Source organism: Martes martes (assembly GCF_963455335.1).
Source record: "Martes martes genome assembly, chromosome: X".
In the NCBI taxonomy this organism is placed as follows: domain Eukaryota; kingdom Metazoa; phylum Chordata; class Mammalia; order Carnivora; family Mustelidae; genus Martes; species Martes martes.
This window is the reverse complement of record NC_137897.1, coordinates 97,959,451-97,970,482: the sequence shown is the minus strand read 5'-3', so window position 1 is coordinate 97,970,482 and position 11,032 is coordinate 97,959,451. Positions and strand designations below refer to the sequence as shown.

Genomic DNA, 11,032 nt, shown 5'->3' with positions numbered 1-11,032 from the left:
CTATATTTGCATTTTGAAACACCACTCTAACTGCAGTGTGGAAAACTGAATGGAAGAGAGCAAAAATGGTTGTAGGAAAATCAATTAGGAAGCCATTACTTGTCAAGCCAAAAGAGTGGCTTAGGAAAAGATGGTAGTAATGGACAGAGTGAGAATTGAGTTGATTTGAAACTGTTATGAGAAGGATACTGGGCCTGAATTATGAGGAAGCATTGTATGTCAAGAATAATTCTTAGGACTCTAGTTTGCACACTGGATGGTTGGTGGTACTATTCATTAAGATAGGAAGCAATATACTTAAAAAAAGATAAGAGGCAATCAAAGTTCAGGAGTGTGGGGGTCAAAATCAAGATCTTGAGTTTATACATGCTGAATGTGAAGTTCTGTTTTGATACCAAGTAGGAAGTTGGACATGTCAGTTCAGGGGAAAGATAAAGAATTAGAAGAAATTGGTATATATGGTGGAGTTGAAGCTAGGAGTAAGTTGGTGTCTAAGTTAGGAAAAATAAATATGACTCGGCATATATCAAATTAAGACATTATAGAACATGGAATAGAATTATTTGTCAATGAACTTTAGAAGCATAATCTCATTCATGCCTTCCTTTATGTACCTTATCTGACATTAGAACGTAATCTACATACTTTTTTTCGGTCACTTCTGTCCAATTTAACTACAATCAGCAAGTGGAAAAAGCCCTAAATCTAAACAAAGATTTACTCTTTGTACAGGGGTGCATATTTATTTTGGTATCAGTATCTACTGGCAGGAGGAACCCCAATATGGCTGGTTCACAGAACAAAACCTTCCAAACTATCCCTTGATAATCTAATATAATCCCATATAAATATTTATCTATAGACTGGAAAGATAATAAGGAATGATGAGCTGTACATGAGTATACAAAAATCTAGCTCTACAAACATTGTATCCCTGCATGTACTAGACTTTGGTAATGGTAAGTGTGCATTGTACTGCAGTGTGCACTCAAAAACCCTCATTACCATAGCCAAGTTGTTCTTGTAAAGCTAAGTAAGGGAAAGCCGTTAGGGTTTACATGTTCTTAGTGTGTGTGTGTGTGTGTGTGTGTGTGTGTACACACTCATTTAATCATCAGAACAACCCCAGAGCACAGGTGATATTATCATCACATATATAGGTAAGGGACAAAATGCAAAGGGTGTATACCAGCTGACCCAGTTCCAAGGCTAACAAACCATAGAACTAGAATTCAAACCACATTATGTGGCTCTGAAGTCCACTCCTTTGATCAATGCACTGTTGTGCCTTCCATAAAACAAATAATAGCACTGAATCTGCTCTCTTATTAAACAAAGACCAAGTTTGGGCTCTGACACATTCCTTCCTCTTAGAGAAGTTGGAAAGGGGTAGGGCAAAACAGAGGTCATGGAATCAAAATTACCTTCTTCCCTATGATTCTGTTTCCAGTAAATTAAATAATGTGATAACTCTTTCCTTTATTCCCCCATCTGACACCATATGACTTTAGTAGTGCCTTGGTAGGGGAAACATAGCCTGCTGAGTCATCTCTACCAGTTTCTGCATCATGAGGTTTGGAGGAAGCCTTCACAGCTGCTTATCTTAGGAGACTTGACAAGATCACAGCTTGAAATGGTAGGACTGTATTATAATTAGAGACTAGGTGAAAAATTATCCAATGTAATAATTCAAGAGTAGTTTGCCTTATGCATATTATAAATAACAGGTTATCATTATTATATATTGTTTTAAAATAAGCTTAATTAACTATATTTTATTTTTTAGGGTTTTATATTTATCGATAAAGATAATCCAAGGTCTGTACATTCAAATGAAGACAAGATGTCAAAAATAGTGTTAAGGAGCCCCTTACTTTATATCATTACACAATATATCAGAAATGATTATATAATCCCATTTCTGAAGCCAGATGCCTTTGTACCTGAGAATCTGCTCCAATCTATTAAGTCTATATTCATAAAATCTATTTTTGTATAGAAGAATATATAAAATAAACTTTCATAATTGAATATTTCTACAAAAAAGACTATTACTGGCCCATCTGTTCTACTATTATCCCACTTTTTCTTTCTCCTTTAGCTTTGAGGCTAAAATTAGTAACATTTTCAAAATAATTTGAATCATACCTAATAGCCAAACTTATATTCATGCTACCATAGTGAAATGAATCTTCTGCCTTAACTAATTTTAAATTAGTAACCTAACTTGTTTACTGGCTAAATAGACCTTTTTTTTTTTTCATTTAGAGATTAGAAAGCTGGACAGACACAGTTGATAAAATTGTCCAATAAGCTGAAAAGAAACATATAAATATAGAGAGATAAATAGAATAATGTCACATAACTTGTTTGAAGTTATTTATATTATCTAGAGGATAACTTCAAACAAGTTATGTGGCATTATTACAAATCAACTCAAATCCTTCACTTTTACATTTCAAGTCATTTGATTTCAAAAGATCTTACTTCCACTTTTTGATATTTCATTTTGCTTTCTCTCCTTTATTAGTTTATTAACAGGATAATTACAAGTTTTATAAATCATTTAGTGCATACCTAGAACTATGCGGTGGTGTGAATGAAGTAGGAAATGTTAAATAAACCCTTGAGGACTTTATAATCTGATTAAGAAAATAACATTTAAAAATATGAAGTAACTAGAGAATAGGATAAGATAGTGATCTGAAACCACTCATATAAGTCCTCACCCAGTGGAGGGGAATCTGTAGGGGAAATAGGTATGGCTAATACAAATTTATCCAGGGGTCTGTTAGTAGCAAAAAGTAGTAACAAATACAGAAATAAACTAGTAATGACTGACAAGATTTTTGCACTCATACAGAGTGGCCCTCATAGATAACAAAAATACCTAAGACAGACCCTGACACTCAGAAGACCATGCAGACTCCTGAAATTTTATCATGTCATTTCATATATTACTTTAACTATAAATGTACGGTGTATAACTTCGGTTTTAGCAGACATTGTGGTTTCCTAAAAATGGAAGTAATGAGATACCAATAAAGAAGGTTCAAATTTGCAAGCTGATATACAACACTCTAAATTTCTCAATATCACTTGACTCTGGTCTATAAATCTTATATCTTTAAATTAAAAACTCAGAAAAAATTGAAAGTATAGACATAAATTAAATGTGTTGCATATATTGTATTATTATTATTTTTTTTAATTATTTATGTTAGTCATCATACAGTACAGCACTAGTTTTTGATGTAGTGTTCCAAAATTCACTGTTTACATATAACACCCAGTATTTTAGACGAAATTATCACACCTCATTTATCAATACAAAATAGTAATCTGAACAGTGACTACAAACACATTATACATAAATATTGCATAATTATATTATCAAAAAATTGGAGAGACATAATGCCTAGACTATTTATACGGGTGTTATTTTTACAACAATGTAGACACATATTATTGTATTTCATAATAGTTAAAAAGAATTTGTAAAAAAGAAAATATATCTCATTAATCATATTTTGCCTTTATATATAATTTGGAGTGTTATTTATAAGAGGCATTCAGTATTTATTCCTTTATTTTAGGAATTCTGACCATGTTTCAAAAGTGCACAAGATGCAACATCTCTAAAATTTCCATCACAGGGATAGTTTACATGGTTTTTAAAGAGATGGAAATAGAAAAATTGTACTTATTGAATAATATAGGGCATTTGTTAGTCTTCAAAGCTTTGGAGTCAGACATGGATTCCACAACATGTCTTTACCATTTACTAGCTGTGTGACCATGGGGGAGTTATTAGTCTTACAGGGCCTCAGTCCCCTCATTTTAAAATATGGCTATAAAGATAGAACCTGCCATACAAAGTTATTGTGAAGCTGAATGTGCATTTGAAATGTTTAGCACAGTCCTCCAGCCAATGACACAAATAGGCTCCCAATAAATAATAAATGTTATAAGAATTATTTACTTTTACAATTGAAATATATCTATATTTAGCGATCTATACCTATCTGTATCTATCAATCTCCCAAATGTTCAGCCTTTACAATGGTAAAAAGTATGGCATGAAGTCTTACTATATAACATCCATTGTTCTGAGGCGGAATTAAAAATAAAACATTATGGTAAATTAAATTAATTTGTAGTCATTTATTCTCTAGTAATAAGAGTTCTAATTATGAAGCGGTCAACATGTTTTTCATTGTCAGGCCACTCCTTCTTCACCACCCTCACCCTTCTGATAGGGCATTAAACATAGGGAGGAATATGGGGGAGGTGTCCGTATTGGTATGTACCAGCTGGATGGCAGTGGTGCAAAGGGCCTATGGTTTTTGTTCTTGGAGTCTGCATTTGAGGTGAGGGTGCAAAAGGGCTCGGAGAAGGAGGAGAAAATCAACAACAAAGTAACTCCCATGCTCTCCCTTGATTGATCAGAAAAGTTAATTCACCTCCTCACATGCACCCACTCAGCAAAGATTTGGGAGGAAGACTGGGGTGTCTGCAGAGCTGATAACTGCTACTGTGCAATTGAGCATGTCTAAATATAGGCTTTCCAGCCAAATTGGTTGCTCTGAAGCTGCAAACCCAGATATGGAGCATCCAAATTCTGAGGCTGCTAAATAGATAATCTGAATAACCACACTTCATAATTGTGTCTACGTGGTTATGTCCTTCTGGAAAGTTCTTCCCCATCTGTGCCTATGGAAATCCATGAATTCCGCCCCCCACCCCCATGCCCCAGGGGCCATCCCATGCAAGACAAGCCTATGCCCAGGTACCTGGGATTCCTTCTGGGACTGACAGTGGGGACTGAACCTTTCTTTCCTCCCTGGAGCAGCGAAAGAGGTATGCCTCGCCTATATCTCTTCTACTCCACTCCAGGGTTCCTCTCTGGGGTTCAAGAGAACTCTAAACCATGGAGGAACACCCTTGTCTTATCCCCAGCCCCCACCGGCATCTTCAATGCAGTCCTCAAGGTTCCCGAGGCTGCCCTGGATCACAGGGTCCTCACTTTACCTCCAGCAGGAAATGCAGCCCAGGCAACTACATTTGGAACACACCCCTTAGGGATTATGGTGTGGAAACTCAGGGACCTCAATTTGGGAATTCAGAAGAAATTGTTTGAAATGTATAACACATTCCCAACGGAGGGGCTGAGACAGGTATGCTGCAAGGACAGACCTAAGAGGAGGGTCTCCCAGCCTCTACTAAACATCCCCATTCTTTGCCAAGTTCGAAGACTAATTACAGCAAAGGATCTCCTAGGATTGCACTAAGCACACGTTTGTGCATATAGTATAATTGTTAGAGCTCCTTCCAGCTTCATACTTGACTTTATTTTAGCTTTCAGATTTTATTTAAGTACAGATTTTAAGAAGGCTAGTTGGTTGCTATCCTGAGGATAGTGAAACGCCTGGAGTCAGATAGCAAGAGGTCCTGGGCAGGCGCACTAGGATGTGTCCTCGAGAGCTGGCTGGGGATCCGGGAGCGCTGGCCCTGGGTGAGTTTCCCCACCGCGGGCTCCATTCCCCCCACTTCCCGCCCCTCTCCGACCCCTCCCAGCCTGGCGTGTGCTACCCTGCGCCCCTCGCTTGCTCTAGACCGGCTCCTCCTGCTGCCTCCGCCCCCTCACACTCGGTCCCCCAGCATCGTCCTCGTCCCACTCAGACTTCGCTCCCGCCGCCCCGCCGGCCGCACTTCCCGCCCTCGCCTAGATCCCGGCCGCCGCCGCCGTGCTTGTCGCTGCACTCGTTTCGCGATCCGCGATCCGCCCGCGATCCGCCCGCGATCCGCCCGCGCCCCGCTCCCTCGGGCCCGCGTTCCACGCCGGGCCCGCCGCCCTCGCCGCCCTCTCCTCTTTCGTCGCTGCCGCGCCCGGGACTCGGTAGGCTCCGCGCCCTGCCGTCGCGCCCGCCTCCTGGCCCCTGAGAGCCCGACCTCTCGGCTAACGCGGAGGCGCCGCGGTCCCCGCCGCCGCCACGGCCGACACGGGTGCCACGCGCCGCCGCCGCCGCGCCGCCGCCGCCACTCGCCCGCCGCCCACTATGGCCCCGCAGCAAACAGGTAGCAGGAAGCGGAAAGCACCCGCGATCCAGGCGGGCGCCGCAAGCTCGTCGTCTCAGATCTCCGCGGCGGCGGACGCAGAGGGGCCGCTGCTGCCCAAGAAACAGAAGCGGCCGGCTACGCGGCGCTCGCTGGTCCACTACCTGAAGGGCCGCGAGGTGGGCGCATGGGATGGCGCCGGGCTCTCGGGCTTAGAGGGCGAGCTGCGAGGGTGTGCGGTGCAGAAGCTGCCCGAGCTGTTGAGGGAGCGCGAGCTGGCCCTGGGCACCCTCAACAAGGTGTTCGCGTCGCAGTGGCTGAACGCCAGGCAGGTGGTGTGTGGCACCAAGTGTAACACCCTCTTCGTGGTGGATGTGCACTCGGGTCAGATCACGCGCATCCCCCTGATGCGGGATCGGGGGCCCTGGTTGGCCCGGGCTCAGCCGACCTGCGGTATCCACGCCATCGAGCTGAATCCCTCCAAGACGCTTCTGGCCACTGGGGGTGAGAATCCCAACAGCCTGGCTATCTACCAGCTGCCCACCCTGGACCCCGTGTGCCTGGGCGACCGCCATGGCCACAAGGACTGGATCTTCACCATCGCCTGGATGAGTGACACAGTGGCTGTGAGCGGCTCCCGTGACGGCACAGTGGCGCTGTGGCGGATGGATCCCGACATGTTCAATGGCAGCATCGCTTGGCACAATGACGCTGGTCTCCCTGTGTACGCCCACATCCGTCCGAGGGACATGGAGACCATCCCCAGGTCCAGCACCAGCCCCAGTAACCGCAAGGTGCGGGCTCTGGCCTTCAGCGGCAAGAACCAGGAGCTGGGAGCGGTGTCCCTGGACGGCTACTTCCACCTGTGGAAAGTCCGAAGCACTCTGTCCAGGCTGCTGTCCATCAGGCTGCCCTACTGCCGAGAGAACGTGTGCCTGACCTACTGTGATGAGTTGTCCCTGTACGCGGTGGGCTCCCAGTCCCATGTCTCCTTCTTAGATCCACGCCAACGTCAGCAGAATATCCGGCCCCTGTGCTCCCGAGAGGGCGGCACGGGTGTGCGCTCGTTGAGTTTCTACCAGCATATCATCACCGTGGGCACAGGCCATGGCTCCCTGCTCTTCTATGACATCCGCGCCCAGAAGTTCCTGGAGGAGAGGGCCTCAACCAGCCCGGACGCCTCTCCTGGGCCCTCAGGAAGGAAGCTCAAGCTCACCTGTGGCAGAGGCTGGCTCAACCACGATGACTTGTGGGTGAACTACTTTGGTGGGATTGGCGAGTTTCCCAACGCGCTCTACACCCACTGCTACAACTGGCCGGAGATGAAGCTCTTCGTGGCTGGGGGACCTCTCCCTTCAGGCCTCCATGGGAACTACGCAGGCCTCTGGAGCTAAGGATGGCCGCTGTGTTTTCAAAGTGCCCAGATTTACCTTCCAGTCCCCTCTCACTTTCCTTCCTCATGCTGCGTTTGTGCTTTTTAACTCAGTGTGATGTTTGTCTTCCAGGTGGAAATTCAATTTATCTGTCCGTAGTGTATGAGAAAGAGAGAGAGAGAGAGAAAGTGATCCTTGGGAAATCAAAACTTGGCTTTACGATTTTCCTGCACCCCCCCCCCCCAACACAACCATCTTTTTTTGCCTTCTCTTACAAAGAATTTTGTCTAAACCTTAATTGTGTTCTCTGAGTGGTTGACATATGCTTTTTCTTTGGGCTGATGTAGACATGGTTCCCACTACAATTTAGTACTTCACTTTTACCAGTATTTCAACAGTATATTCAGGTCGTGTACACGTTTCGTATGTATGGTATTTGGGGAAAATGTGTGCTAAAAAGTATCTTTTGAATTGGTTGGAGGAACTACCCATCATATATATAACAGGGCAGGTGTTTAGCCCTGCTCTAGAAAATGCATTACAAGATCTAGATGCCACCATTTGGCACCTGTTTCATTTGGATTTTGGAACCTGGCTGTTTGTTGTTTGTATATTTTTGGTACACAAAATATTTAAAAATATGTTTTCTTAGACAAGAAATTTTACAGTGATGTTCATCCTATTAATCACAATTTTGATTATTCAGTTAAATTTAGCATCTGTATCTCCAGGCCCTCAGCCTTTTTGGTTAAAGCTGCTATATATTATGGCCTGCTTTTCTCGGTAGCATTTATGCTACAGAATTCCATAGTTAATCAAAACTGTCCTGTAAGTACAGAACAATCAGGGAAGTACTTTTGAGGGGTGAACATTTCTTTAAAGTTTAGGTAACACTATCTAGGTAGCCATTTACAGAGAAAGGTCAGCTGTTGTGTTCAATGTGGACATTATTGACAATTTTTTTATTGTATACATGGATAATTCTTTTATCTGGATTTGAGTATGTGATGTATTGCAGAAAAAAATAAAACATGTTTAGTATTTTAGCAATTAAGTGCTAGGTTAAAGTTTTTGGATGCTTATATATACACTTTATTTTTTTTAGTTGTCCTTCTAGGAATATATTTATCAAAGTCAGAATCTTCCCGGAGAGAAACTGAAGCTGAAACATCAGCTGTGCACACATTAATTGTGTACATTTGTTTTTGAAAAGCAAATTTGTGCTACTATCATAGGTTAAAAGAGTTAATAACATCTTGAATGCCTTATCAAAATATACTTGCTATAAGTTGGGAAAATTAGGTATCTTGTGTTTTTAAGATGATTTAACACACCTTTTTATTTATGAAAAAATTACATGTTGTGCTTATAGCTACCTCACATGTTCCCATGCAAGGTAATGGCATATATGCATACCATTTTACATATGCACATATTCCTAATATTTTAAACTACATGTATTAAGACTTGGTCTTTATTTTTATTTTGTTTTTTTTTTAAATTAAGTAATACACGTGCATGACCAAAAGAATCATACTGTATAAAGAGTGTACAGTGAAAAGTAAGTCTCATACCCTAGGATCCGTGACCTCTTGCCCATAGATCACAAGCAGTACATTTTGTGTCTGTATCCATTTAGAGATGGTTGATACATATATAAGTATATACACATGTGTGTATGCAATTTTTATATAAATTATAGCATGTGCTGCACATATCTGTGCCACTTTTATCACAAAATTTTAAAGATTATTTCTTAGACACACCTTATCCATACCTAATTCATTTTAATTGCATAGTATTCCCCTATAGAGTTGGAACATGCTTTATTCATTATACCCTTAATGAGCATGTGTATTAGTTGTTATTTTCTATTACTATAAACTATTCTGCAGTGATTACTTAGGTGCATACATTTTTATGCACATGTGTAAGTACATCTGCAGGATAAATTCCTAGAAATGGAATTGCTGGATCAATTTTATATTTAATGACCATTGACAAATTACCCTCCAAAAAGGTCCTACCAACTTAACCCCCCATAAATAATGTATGCACGTCTACTTCACCACACCCTTGCCAACCATGTTTCATCAAACTCTGCGCTTTTTGACAATCAGATATCTGCTTGACCTTGGTGCTTTCTAAGCCACTTTGGCTGGGTTAGATTTGTGGTTAGAATACCAAGTAGATTCTGAAACAAAGATCAAAAATATGGGGAAATGAGGGCAAATAATAAAAACACTGTCAAACCAAAGGCAGAGAACACCTACAGTTCAGGCTCATGTATTTGGAGATGGGCTACAAAGTACTACATTCCTTAGATCCTTAGCTAGACCTAGTAGAATCCTCTGGTATATTGCACCCTCATATCACTTGCATTCAATGCATCACATGTCATTAAAGAAAATCCTAGAAAGAGATAATGAGAGCCTGACCTAGGATATGTGAACCAAGTGTGGAGAGGGAAGAGTTATTAGAAAAACGGGGGAAATAAAATGAACTGTGTTTGGTAGGGTGGAAGATGGAAGAAAGCCAAAGAATTTAGGTGGACTCTAAAGCTCTGGATTGAATGTAAATACATAGTGGCAACAAGCGAATATAAAGGATATAGACATAGAGGATATATATGGAGGGCGATCAGGTCACTTTGGGACTTGTTGAATTTGAAATGCCTATTTGACATCAGAAGAACATACCCAGCAAAGAGATGACTATATACCCCAGAATGAGATTTCTCACTGCTGGGAAAGTGAGTGAAATGAAATGTTGGGAGACTCTCCCTTTTGGAAGCAAGCAGAATAGAAAAGTTTATCAAGGTTCATAAAAACTAATGAAAAAAAATAAAGGTTCAGGGAATATAAAATTGAAAAGGCTTATTTTACTCAAATGCTATTGCCTCATAAGCCTGAGACAGTAAAATATTTTTTAATACTAAAAATATAATAATTTTTTATTATTAACCCCAGTCATAAAGGGCAATTTTTCTCCCAGATATCCTCCCTAAATATTTACCTAGGACCTCACATCAGTCCACTAATTAAGCTATTTCATTGATCAACTGTTGGTAACTTCTTGGAGACTGGAAAGTCAGAACTTCATCAGAAAGCAGAACTTCTTAATAATTTCTGGATCACTTAGCCTGCTGCTCTGAGATGTCTCCAGCACTTAAAACAGCTTGCTGGCATTGGCATCTCTGGCAGCCTTGCTAAAGCCCTGACAGCCTCACAGAGGTGGAGTATCACTTCACCACCCGCTTCAGCTACCTCCTGTTTTGAGTCCCCACCTCAATGCCACATGCACAGATGTCTGCTAATTTTCCCAGGTTACTAAAGGACAGAGGAGATATCCAATGGAAGATGCTCCTTTTCTCAGCATCACAATAACAAGAGCACAAATACAAAGAATTAGAAGAGAGGAAGAAGAAATAATCACAGGCATAGATTGATTTATTAAGCAGGTAAATGTAAAATCTGAGTGAAAAAAATTATCAGAAGATATAAATTTCTTCCACGATGAAATATGAAACCAGAATAGACCATTAACCCTAATGGCATATTAGATATGCCATTTCCTCTAAGAAAATCACACCTTAAACATGT

The 11,032-nt window shown here is 41.5% G+C and overlaps 1 protein-coding gene across 1 annotated transcript; it reads left to right on the top strand.

Annotated features, from left to right (window-relative positions):
• Nucleotides 1-6,035: 6,035 nt before the first annotated feature.
• On the top strand, nucleotides 6,036-7,451 carry LOC308337732 (DDB1- and CUL4-associated factor 12-like protein 2; the record flags this gene model as incomplete). The annotated part of the gene is made up of 1 exon (XM_080795901.1): nucleotides 6,036-7,451. Exon 1 carries the CDS (start codon nucleotides 6,060-6,062, stop codon nucleotides 7,449-7,451), a length of 1,392 nt encoding a protein of 463 aa, XP_080652027.1. The 5' UTR covers nucleotides 6,036-6,059.
• Nucleotides 7,452-11,032: the final 3,581 nt, after the last annotated feature.